Source organism: Rhamphochromis longiceps, linkage group LG16 (genome assembly GCF_057381845.1).
Source record: "Rhamphochromis longiceps isolate RC_006_pf linkage group LG16, R_longiceps_female_GT1.1, whole genome shotgun sequence".
In the NCBI taxonomy this organism is placed as follows: domain Eukaryota; kingdom Metazoa; phylum Chordata; class Actinopteri; order Cichliformes; family Cichlidae; genus Rhamphochromis; species Rhamphochromis longiceps.
Window position 1 is genome coordinate 14,923,390 of NC_140572.1, and position 13,327 is coordinate 14,936,716.

Below are 13,327 nucleotides of genomic sequence, written 5' to 3' on the forward strand. Positions count from 1 at the left end.
TGAGACAAAGAGTGAGAGAATACAATGAATTATAAAAGTATTTTTATTCAGCTCAACTGCACTCAGCTGATATCTTTATCACCTTCATTCTGTTACACTTTAAAAGTACAAAACTAGACGTTGTTCTAGGGATGTACTGCACCACTGTACTGTACATCCCGTACGTTCCACCTCCTAAGTTTCCTGAACAAACATCAACTAGAATGAAACTGACTTTTTATGTAGAGAAAAAATATTCTAAAGTTTTTCTACAATTTGTAAATGCATTTCGTTGCAAATTGCGGAAATTCTGCCCATTTTTAATTCATAGAAGCTCTGCTTTTCTTTTTTTATACCCATATTACAGACATATTGCCAGTTAATCTATTTAATTGCAAAATGGTCCTTCAGATGTTGTTGGGTTTAAAAAAAAACAAAAAACTTTTCCAGCCATTTGTTGTCCCTTTTTTGAGAAGTGTAAATGCCGTCAAAAGAGATATTTTTAACGACATAGTAAAATGTCTGGTTTGGACACAGACATAGTTCACACAGCATTGATATATATACATATTCCCTATTAGACTCATCAGTGTATAAGAAAATGAGCAGACTTACACAAGCCTAGACAGATGACAACTTATTTATTGTGTGAGAAATATGAGTGGAGCCTTTCTGGTGGCAGCAAAAGTGTTCAAGTGTAGCTTATCAGCTGCTGTCCAAGGTCCTGATTTCCCCTCACCTTCAAGCAGAGCAGACTGAAGTGGCTGAACCAAATCAAAAGTTGTCCTTCTAATCTGGGAACACTGACAAAATCTTTGACAAAAAGTATATATATATGTATATGTATATATATATGTGTATATATATATATATATATACATATACATATATACATATACACACATATATATATATATATATATATATATGTGTGTATATGTATATATATATATATACATATACATATACACATATATATATATATATATATATATATATATATATATATATATATATATATATATATATATATATATGTGTGTATATGTATATATATATATATAGAATACTTAACATATATATATGTTAAGTATTCTATCTATTTTATTTATTGAATTTTATTGTTTTGTTTATATTTTGATATTGCTAGGGATGATGCAATGATCGGGGACCATTCTTAATTTCGTTGGTCTCATGACAATGACTATAAAGTTTTTGATTTTGATTCTGATTCTGAAATCAACCCTCCTCAAGAGTTCAATAATTTAGGCAGTTATGTTTATACAAATACTAAATGTATGTTTAGTGTCTTCATACAGGTGTTTTTTCTTAACCTGGAAACCTGAGTACGGCAGCAGAAGACAGGCCAAGCTTTGGCTAAAAATTCACGGCTGGACACCAGAGTTGTCCCCACCCCTCCCGAAAAAAAAAAAAAAAAAAAAAGAGAGAATATAGTTTTAGGCAGGTTTTTCTCGCTGAACTGCTCTGGGTGCTGTGTCCCTGAATCTCACCAGTGTTAACCTCTGGCGGAAGACATGGAGAAAAGGAAAAGATGTTCCTGGTAAATGACTGAAGCAAATAAAACCACACACAACCAGAGAAAGGTATGAGAAGTGTGAGGAACAGACACATGTGCGTGTTAGAGAAATGCCTCATTTGAGAAGAAGTTAAATTAACCCATACACTGCATTTCGTTGCCCTGTACCTGTGCATGTGCAATGACAATAAAGTGGAATTCTATTCTATTCCATTCTATATACAGACGCACCCATACATGCAATGAAGAAACAGCTTACATACATGTGCACGTACATGGAAGATTAAAGTAGCGACACTTAACATACACCTGTTTTTAAATGATATAGTTTATCCACTACTGACAAATAGACTCTCTGGGTTGCAGGACGACAACTTAACGTGAAAAGACAAAGACACTGGTCTGATGATTAAGTGAGGATACGACAAATTTAGTGGTTAAATTGGGATATGTTTTTGTTGATTGTTTAAGACAAATGACTACTGAATGGTAGAAAATTCCTTTTTAGGTTTCTAAACAGGATCTTAAGAATTTTAACACGTACCTGTGTTGTCCTGTCAACTTGAGGGGTTATGAGTTGATTATGTGGTGAGAAAAAACAAAAAAAAAAAGGGGGGGAAAGGAGACCTCGTTGTTTCTCCCCTCTCGGGATAACACAGCCAACACAGCACAGCCAACACAACATCATTTTCCTGTTCGCCTGTTTTGTTTTGTTTTGTTTTTGTTTTTTCTGAAAGCCGAAGCTGACCTGAACTCCTACCCTCCCCTCTACCATCGTTGCCCTCTCCGCGACCATCTTTGACCCTTTGACCCCTGAAGGCCACAGCAGCTGGACTCACAACAACAACTTGAGGATGTCAACAGTGCTGCAAAAAAAGCGATCTCATGCAGCAGAGACGGAGAGCACTAAACCTAAAAAGCCCGTTTCACTACACGGGGGAGAGTAAGGACAACATAAATAGACTCCGATCTGACGTGGAAGGAAAAGACTCTGAGGTTTTTGCCAGAAATTGAGCATGGCTCCGGAGGAGCTGGCTGCTAATTGAACTCATCAGTCAGACTTGGAGTCCCACATACAGGACTTGTAATCAGGCGGAAGCTTGCTGGAGCAGGAGGTCGTCAGACTTGACGCAAAGCTCCAACAGCAGGAGTAAACCCTGAAAGAGCTACAGAAGCAAAAGGGTCAAGTTACAAGGAGAAGATGTAGGCAGCTGCAACAACGGATGAAAACAGACCCAAAGAGGAGGGGAGGACCCCAGGGCATGTTTCAGGCCGCTGGTTTACCTAAACTACAGAACAGGAAGGTGATGAACACAAACATACACCAACACACAAACACACACTTCTGCATGCGCCGACTTAGAATGAAGAGAAACACACACATGAACACTTATGCACTCGTTGAAGGAGTGAAAACTGATACATACCCATGCACTAAAATCAAAATGTTGATTTAATTCACTAAGAAGTGATACACAATGCTCCAGCTGCTGCAATGAAGAATGCTTTACTGACAAAGGCTCAATGCTGCACACAACAAATCCAAATACAGAATCTGTTACAATAATAAGCCCAGAGGGCATTTGTGTGGTCTGGGGAGCAGAGTCCAGAGCGGTTTGGTTATGAAAACGATGCCCGTGCGAGATATCTGGGGCTTAAGGCCTCGACTCAATTGTTTACTGTACACTAAAAAGAAAAGAAAACAGCCTGAGTAGTGGTGCAGAGTGAAAACGATGAATTAACAGTGTGAGTCTTATTTCAGAGCGCCACATCATTGTGATGGAGACTTAATAAAAGGAGGAACACACGGACAAAGAAGAAGAGAAAGGGGGGGCAGCCCTTGAACACGATTGCCTGAGGTATTAAAGTTCTGTACTAAATTCTGGTTTCCAGTGTGAGAAAAGTCACGCAGTGCCAGTAGTAGAGCTAGGTTGAGTGATGATTCTAAATTACTGTAAGTAAATCATCGTACACCCGTTCAAGTTTCATGATAACGGGGATCTAGACTTTGTTGAACCCTAGGCAATTTGAACAGGTAAAATTTGAGTGACCAAGTAGCAGTTGAATAAAAGTCATTGAATAAGTGTTGAAATAAACTGGCAGAATTAAGAGAATTAAAACATTTCAAGAGCTCAAATTACTTAATATGGAAACGGTTCTATTTTGTTTCACGAATGCAAAACATATAGGTTTAGGAATATGAAAAGGTTGAGGTGGAGTTGATTTGACTCTGTGTAGGTTTAGGTTGGTATTTTTATTGATGGGAGGAATATTCAGTGACAAGTCCTAAGACCCGGGCGTTGGTATTTTTGTTTTTGTTATCTTTTATTTTATTTTGTTTTATATTTTGGACAGTGCACTGATTTTTGTTTGTGAATCTTTTCTTTAAGCAGATCTGCACATCGGAAATTACAAGCGTTACACGTCGGCGAGAAAATTGTTGTAAGTGAGTTTCTCCGCATTGAAATTGGCTCTGGAGGAAACCACTTATGGGGACAATTAGAAAATGAGAGTCCCTGCCCAAAAAAGGATTCAGCGAGGTAATCCGATCTCAAGTTCTTCTTTTTCTTTTTGAAATGAGCTCATTTTGCTGAGGGCAGAAATCTAAATGCGGCGATGGTTTCCGCTATCAGCAAAGAAAGAAAAATGGATGAATGAATGAATGGATGAAAGACTGGAAATAAAACAAACGGACTGACTGGTAAAAGCTGACAAGACTTGACTATGACTTAAGGTTAACCACCTCCACCGAGATAGAACAAGAGGGTGGATGAATTTATGTGTGATTCTTTTTACAGGAAATCTTTTTATAGCACCTCTGGAATGTGGATGGGCTGCTAATGTTTGCTTTGCTTTGTTAAGAATGTGTGAGGAGGGTGCAGTAGAAAACAAACAAGTGACATGAAAACAAGTAATAATAACAAATAACTAATTTGGGGACAGTTTGACAGAGCTCACTAACTGGCCAATTAGGGAGCTCTTGGTAGGGATACACAAGTGGAGTAACATTGCCCAAAGGGTGAATAAAACAAATTGTGGCAATAATAGTGATTTAATGATCAGAGAAATCCTGAACATGACACTTGTCTGTTGTGCTGAATCTTTTATTACTCTTATGATTTGCAGGTGGTTGTAAATAAGCTGTTTACTTTAACAGGTTTGCTTTTTAGCTGAATTGCAAAATACAACTAGAACAATTAATTGAGACTAATTAAAACTAACCTGACACTGAGGAGGTTCTATATAAGGAAGAATTAAAACAGGTATAAAGTGCATTTGATCTTTAATTGCAGGTGTGACCATGAAGATTTTTGGTACGTATTGCAGGTTGTTGCTCATTATAGAATTGTGCTCAGGTTCATAAAGGCAAAAGCTATATAGGGGGTCTATGATTTGGTTTGTGTTTTAATAATTTAGGTGTGGCAAATTAAAAGTTTTTTAGACAATTTAGGGGACCAGTGAGAAGTATAATTAGATGATCAGAAACTGAGTACTACACTCAAGTTGGAATTAAGAATGCCCAATTTGTTTGAGGTCTGTTGTTCATTTTTATACACACATTGCAAATGTGCTTATAAGGAGCTGGCACTTAGTCTGTGAAGGTCAAAAGCTTCATCCGACAACGGATCGGATTGATATATTGGAGCTATTGACTTCACGTGCAGAGGGTTAAGTGCATGCACGCTTACACACATAAGCATGGCATAGGATTGGAATAAACAAAGTCAACAACATTAGGTTAGGAGAGCCAGCGCAGGAGAGGTGTTGGCTTTCTGTCTCTTGCAGAGAAGGGAACAGACACCAGACGGGGACACGGAGATATGGGGACCCTGCACAGCAACTGGGGTCAAGTGTCATGGCCTTGGGGCTCCTTGAGAAGATGGATCCCATAACCACAGCGATAACCAGGAAGGGGTTGGCGAAACCTAGGAACACCAGAGACCAACGAGGTTCGAGAGGCTTTTGGCAAAAAGGGGGACACGGCGGTGACAACGGACAACAAACACACAGATCTTTGTTTGAAAGTGGGGCAGAATAATCCCCAGATCTGTGTAACGACTGAAGGGTGGTCTAACCCCGGAAGTCGAAGAAAGAAGAATCCGAGGGCGTTTCTTCACTCCAAGAGGAGGTGGTAAAGGGGCCTGAAGCGTGACAGGCTGAAACTCGAGTCTGAAGCTAAGAGAACAGCTGGGTTGTGGGAAAATTGGAAAACAACGGAGGTGTTGGGGTTGATAAGTGTCATAACGTGTTTGTTTGGTTTGGAGACAAATCCTGGTGTGAGTTGGGCTGGCAAGCCAGCCCAAAGAGGAGGAATGTGACCAGGAGATATTTTATTTTGTATTCTTATGATCACAGTTATAATTAGAAGTATCAAACATTAATCATTTACCATTGTGGAATCTGATGACAGTATAATCTTTGTTTTATATCTATGGTAATCTGAGTAAAGATTAATGTATGCATGTTATCATCATTGTAATCAAGTCTCAAATGGTACCCACAGCATTGTATTCACCGTCCATAACTGGAGGGTCCAGCAGGACCTTGTTCTAATTCATTTGCAGGCCTACATCAGAACATGCACATAGAGAGTTATGTAAACACGCACGTTCACCCTTATTTACACAGGGAGGTCATGTCAGGACATTCTCTAGTTGGACACACAGGCTCATAGAACTGCACAACATGACATGTCATACACTTCTCTTTCTCTAAAGTATCATCTGATGTTTGTATAAGGAGAACTTTGGACTATGGGGAGACTTATCATTTCCAGTAAGGTCTAACTGTGTGATGTCATCATGGGTTATATAAGGATGGGGAACGGTCCACTCTTTGGAGATCTGTGGCTGTACGCTTGTCTTCCCATGCTTCTGTCTTAGAAGTGTGCAATAAAATCACTATGTTTGTCACCTACACGCACTCGGCTGTTTTTCCTTCTTACCCAAACTGAACCAGACGCAACAATACACATGTGTGTATACATATATATATATATGTGTGTATACATATATATATATATGTGTATATATTTAATATATACACATATATATACATATATACATATACACAGGGTGCAAGATGCTAGCAGGCAAGGCATACATGGAACGCCATAACCAAGTGGCCGGCATAGTGTACAGGAACATCTGTGCGGAGTATAACCTGGAAGTCCCGAGGTCAAAATGGGAGATGCCCCCAAGGGTGGTGGAGAATGACCGAGCTAAGATCCTGTGGGACTTCCAGATACAGACGGACAAAATGGTGGTGGCTAACCAACCGGACATAGTGGTGGTAGACAAACAGAAGAAGACGGCCATAGTGATCGATGTAGCGGTTCCGAATGACAGCAATATCAGGAAGAAGGAACACGAGAAGCTGGAGAAATACCAAGGGCTCAGAGAAGAGCTCAAGAGGATGTGGAGGGTGAAGGTAACGGTGGTCCCCGTGGTAATCGGAGCACTAGGTGCGGTGACTCCCAAGATAGGCGAGTGGCTCCAGCAGATCCCGGGAAAAACATCGGAGATCTCTGTCCAGAAGAGCGCAGTCCTGGGAACAGCTAAGATACTGCGCAGGACCCTCAAGCTCCCAGGCCTCTGGTAGAGGACCCGAGCTTGAAGGATAAACCGCCCGCAGGGGCGTGCTGGGTGTTTTTTTTTTTTTATACACATGTGTGTATATGTATATATATACACATGTGTGTATATGTGTATATATATACACATGTGTGTATATGTGTATATATACACATGTGTGTATATGTGTATATATATATATATGGCTCAAAAGCGACTCGGCTACAAAGGCCAAAAGTAAGTAAAAGGAAGGAGGAAATCGATAAATGAATGTAAGGGGAAGGAGAAAGGAAGTGAAGGATAAATTATTGAAAAAAAAGCATTTGCAAGTGAATGAGTGGACCAGTGAAACCCAGCTGAGCCGCTGACAGCAGAGTCGAAAGAAAGAAATACAGCAAGACAGGGAATATAAATAATACAACATGGATGCATCTATTCATTGATCTCTGGCATCACACGAAATCATGAAAAGAAGCTTTGACCTTCTGTGTGTGTGTGTTTGTGTCTGCGTGTGTGTGTGTGTGTGTGTGTGTGTGTGTGTGTGTGTGTGTGTGTGTGTGTGTGTGTGTGTGTTGGTTGTCAGGCAGGGAGACCAGCCTGTCAGAGTAAATAAGCAGAAGTGACAATTGAGCTGTGAGCAGAGTCTCAGTGAGGCAGCTAAAACAACCACATTAGAGGATTTAACACCTGAGTAGTTTCCTAATTACTTTGTCATTAGCTCAACTTAACCTCTGCCAAACTGGGGGAATGGTAAGACATTACTTTGCATGCATAAGTATTTTTACCACATGGAAAGGAACATGGAAGCCATTACTATCATAAGCCTAGGTAGTGGACATCTTTTGACTTCCTTATAGTTGTGTTTATTGTAACCAGTCGACATGCATACAAGGACAAGTGTTTGTTTGTTCTTCAGCCAAGATTCTGAATGAGGAATATAAGTGGAGGCTTTCTGGTGGAAACAAAAGTGTTCAATTAGAGCTTATCAGCCACTGTCCAAGGTCCTGATTTCCTCTCACCTTCTACCAGAGCTGACAGAACTAGTGAGCTGTCTGTGGTCCTGAACTTCTGTCTCCTACCCAGTCAAAAGCTGCCTTTCCACTCTGGGAACTTTATCCTTTTGGTGGGAACTTCATCCTTTCAATCTTGAGTCTTTTAAGCTGCAAGTTGGAGTGCTGCGGGACAGATTAGTTCCAGCACAGCACTCATCATCCTTGGGCTGTTCCATACGTTTTCCTTCTGCAACCGCTATTAGCAGCTGCTCACCCTGGATGAGCCCATGTCTTGGAGATGCCCAGTCTGGCCATAACCATGTGGCCCTTGGTCAATGTCAAGCAACATCTGCAGACTGAGATCCACCGAGAGAGAATGACGGATCAAGTTAACACTAATTAAAGGAGTTACAGCAGGACAGACATTGTGATTTTTCTAGTGGCTGTTGAGACCATAGACAGTATAAAATATCATACATTATGGTAAATGGACCAGAGCACTTTATAAAGCATGCTTCATTCAAGTGCTTTCTATGTAACACTCACATAGATTCATGCTCTGATGGTGCATCAGAGCATGAGCCACAGCTCCTGAGCCACAGCTAGCCCAAAATAAAAAGAAGACTCTTGGTTCCATACGCAGCATGTGATAGTGTATGTGTGGTTCTGGTCTGGGACCTCATTACCAGAAGAGCAGAATGAAAAATAACTGCTGGAGACAGCTTTGCAAGTACCTAACTGAAATTTTAGCACATTTAGTACAACATCCTGAAAGGGTGCAACATTTAGCTCCCATAGTGGCAAAGGACCTAAATTAATTCATCACAAGCTTCTTCTAAAACCTATAGACTTCTCTGAAGCATATAGCATACTCTCTGCCAACCCATATCATCATCCTTGTTTTCTGTAAACTAGCTTTTGTTTGTGTGTGTGGTGACTGCTGCTCCACCTCAGGCTATAGGGACAGACATGGCTCAACTGTCCATCAATTATTGAGAGAGTTGCAAACAAAAAGTGGGGGTTTCCTAAATTCCAGCTGACTGACTGACAGAGTAATCCAGTGTATGTACATGCTGATACCAGTGCTCTATTGTGAATCACAGTTGGTGTCACATAAAGGTCAGACTGACAGACTCTGTCTGTCTGAATAGTGAGTGGAGAGGCTGATGACATGAACTGACCACAATGTTACTGTTTGTCCTTATGCTGAAAAGATAAGTGCAGGTAGGTTGGTAAGAATCACTCAGAAAGATAAGGAGGGAGGAAGAAATGAGAAAATGAGGACAATACTAACCAGAGCAAGGTCCCCAGCCAGTTTGCAGGATTTTATACATAATGTCTGTTTGTGTGTGTCTGTGTGATGCTTAGAAAACAAAACGAAAGACACACACACACACACACACACACACACACACACACACACACACACACACACACACACACACACACACACACACACACACACACAAACAACTCGGTCTTTGCCCCCAGTCAGAGTTGGAAAAATTACAGTTTGATCCCCTTACCCTTGGAAACTGCCAGTCTGTCTGTACATCTTCACAAGTTTATCAGATTGCAAGCCGGGGTTTCACGTCGCCCGTGGGATTCAAGTTTCTGTGTTTTATTAAAAGCATCGGTCGTGCTGAAAACGAAGGCACACACAGTCGTATTTCTGCATAACTGCCTCTGTGCCTTTCTTCCTAATACAATATTACTGTTATTGCTTTACAATGGATAGGTATACTTTGGAGCAAGACAAGTTAGGTGAGTGCTCAAATAGTTAAAGTTGAATGAGGATGAATTTAGATTTTTCTTTGTCATTACTGCAAAGTGGATAAACAATGAGACAAGATCTTATTTAAATTTCCATTTGGGAAGCCTAGAATAATCTCCTGAGGACAATGCTTACAGTGTAATTGAGTAGAGCACAATTGTCATTATGTGTGTGAAACATGTAATGACAGTTAAAAACTGTCACTGAAAGCTCTCCACAAACAGGAAATGGGCCGTTAACTTGCTTCAGGGAGAATTTTTCCAGCCTGATTAACACCATGGCATCAAGTGAATATTATCGTAAAAGCAGCTTCCCTGTCTGAGATAAAGAATAAATATACTTTATCTTTCTTGTACAACGTTAAAATTAGAGGATTCCATGTCTGCTGGTTACCCTAGTACCCTAGAGACACACACCCTAGAGACAGCTAGCCTGCCTCTGCCTACCCAAGGCAACTGTCAGTGGTTGGTGTTACAAACAGCTAAATGTAAAGGCTTAAGACATTGGATGGCTGTGGCTCAGGAGGTACAGCAGGTCATTTTCTATTGGGAGGATTGGTGGTTTGACCCATGGCTGCTCCAGTGTTCATCAGAGTGAAAAGGGTAGTCAGAAAGTACTGAGCTGGGAAATGGACTGCTTCTTCTATAGTGCTTTTTCTCAACAACATACAACATGCCTCAGTTACCCATTCATTTATGCACTTTTTTTCTACATTTAAAAGCTTTCTGCCTAACATTCGCACTCTGATGGATGCTTCGCGGGGAAATTCTGGGTTAGTATCTTGCCCAAGAATATTTGCAGACTGGAACAGCCAGGTTTCAATTTGCAAAGCTGGACCTCATCACACCTCATACTCTGATGGATGCATCAGAGAGCAACATGGGGTTAGTATCTTGCCCAAGGATATTTGGCAGACTGGGATCAAACCACCAACCTTCCAGTTAGTAGGTGACCTGCTCTACCACCTAAGCCACAGCCGCTACTACATTATGTAGCGCATGAGTAGAAAAGCACTGTAATAACCAGTTTACCATCTACAGATGGAGGAACCGTTCTTTACCATTACCAATACAGTTTGCTTTTTCATATCTCTGTTTTTCTGAGTATATATCTTTGAGCTTGCTCATCTTGTTGCAGTAATATTCTATTTTTAATACATGGCTGTAACATCACACCCTCAACTTACCATCAAAGGTATGTGTAAACAAATGGAACAATTATTAAGTACGGTTGGGTTGGACCACTTTTGTCTTCAGAACTTGTCTCTTCATGGCATAGGCTCAGTAACGACCTGGAGGTATTCCTCTGAGAGTTTGGTTCATGTTGACATGACAGCATCACACAGGTGCTGAAGATTTCTTGTTTGCACATCCACTGAGATCTGGTGACTGGTGATTGCTGGTGATTGCATTTATATAGTGCTTTTCGAGACCCAAAAAAGCGCTTTCCACTATTCATTCACTCTCACATTGGTGGAGGCAAGCTACAGTTGTAGCCACAGCTGGCAGATTGACAGAAGTGAGGATGCTATATCGCGCCATCAGCCCCTCTGCCCAACACCAGTAGGCAGTAGGTGAAGTGTCTTGCCCAAGGACACAACGACCAATCCGGGGCTCGAACCGGCAACCTTCCGATTACAAGACAAACTGCCAACTCTTGAGCCACGATCGCCCCGAGTACTTTAAACAATTCTGTGACGTGAAAGACTAATGACTGTTATGAGAAACACTTGTTTACAGTTCTTACTATCAGGAGTGGCACAATCAGTTATCAGTTATTATGTTTAAAGGGTAATTACCTTTTTACTTAGGGCCAGGTAGGTTTGGGTAACGTTGCTTCCTTAATAAGTCATAATTTAAAAGTGCATTTTGTATACACTTGTGTTATCTTTGTGTAATATTAAAATGTATTTGATGATCTGTGACTGTGACAAATCTAGTAAAATACAAGAAATCAGGAAGAGCACCAATACTTTTTTTTCACAGCACTGCACATGTTTCTAAAGTCCAATCACTGTGGTAATCTCTGCGAAGTCCCTTTGCTCTGTGTTTTTCATACATCAACACTAAAAGTAAAATTGCATGTGGGTCCCCATTAGGATAAAGGATTGTGTGAGTGTGTGGGACTCTACCCTTAGGCTCATATTGTTAACTAGTCATTATGTGACATACTGCATTATTATTTTTTAATAAATCTAACAAGTACTATGTGATACATTACGGTTTTTTGAATAACGACCCCAACACTCACAATCGTGACATAACTAGTTGAACAAGTCAGGAAGTCCAATGAAATTTAATAGAGTAGAAGTACAAAGTAATACAACACAGAAACGTACACCTAACACAAAAATTAAACTTGAGCAAAACAGTGACTGAGTTAATCTACACAGATGCTTTCTAGAGATGAAAAAAGGGCGAACTAACCTATGTCTGATGATCCTTGGCTCTCAATCTCCCTTCGACCTATGAAGTACCAGACACACGCCATCCAGTGGGCCAGCAGGGCGAACATGGACATCAGCAGGGTCAAGACCACAGCACTGTACTGTGAGTAGCGCTCCAGCTTCTGCAGCAGCCGCAGTAACCGAAGAAGCCGGACTGTCTTCAACAGGTGGACGCCAAAGTACTGCACAGAGATACAGGCAATCTCAGCGCTCTGGCAATATTTCATTCACTGTATTTCTTAAATCAAATGAATCATTAAGAAAGGTTGACACTCAGTAATGTGGGATACTGTATATAATACACATCATTTGTTCAAACAGTTGGTAGTTTTACTCAAAAGTTGGAGCTTTAATGGATTCACTCACATGAAATCAAACATTTTTAATCTTTATATACAAATATATATGTGTATATATGTGCGTGTGTAATCAGTTCATCTTTTTTTGTTTGTGAGACATGCAGTGTGTGGACCGTCATGAGACATGTTGGTGTTGATGTGGTGAATTCACATGGGAGCTTGTTACATTATGCATTCATGTTCCCTTTAAAAACAAAGCTCACTTCCTTCACCGTGTTAGTGCTGAAAATGAATGGAAACTGAACACATGTCAGTATTCAAATATTTAACTTTACTATTGGGGTTTAAATTAGGGCTGCTCAATTAATTGAATTTTAATCTAAATTACGATCTGGGCTTTCAACGATCATTAAAAATGACTGAGCCGATTATTAGCCCCTCCCTCGTGCTTTACTCTTGCGCTGCTCCGTGTGGCAAATCGAGCGCACCTCTCTGCGTTTCGAACGTGTCACAACAATTAAGAGGACCCGAGGGAAGCTCGGAAAGCTAAGCAGAAGTTATTTGGAGAGGAGAGTGACTGCCGTTGATTGAAAAGAGAGGTAAAAAAAACTTCAGTGGTGTGGAAACATTATGGGTTCGCGGAGTCAGACGTGGATCAAGTAGACATAGTGTGTAAACTTTGCTACAGTGTCGTAGCTGCACCACAGAGCAACACTGCAAAGTTCAC

The 13,327-nt window shown here is 40.5% G+C and overlaps 1 protein-coding gene across 1 annotated transcript in view; it reads right to left on the reverse strand.

Annotated features, from left to right (window-relative positions):
• Positions 1-13,327, reverse strand: part of kcnh3 (potassium voltage-gated channel, subfamily H (eag-related), member 3) — a 202,148-nt gene that overhangs the window by 26,124 nt on the left and 162,697 nt on the right. The window contains exon 8 of the mRNA XM_085383670.1: positions 12,282-12,483. Coding sequence (XP_085239796.1) covers positions 12,282-12,483 — 202 coding nt within the window. The remainder of the gene's footprint in view (positions 1-12,281; positions 12,484-13,327) is intronic.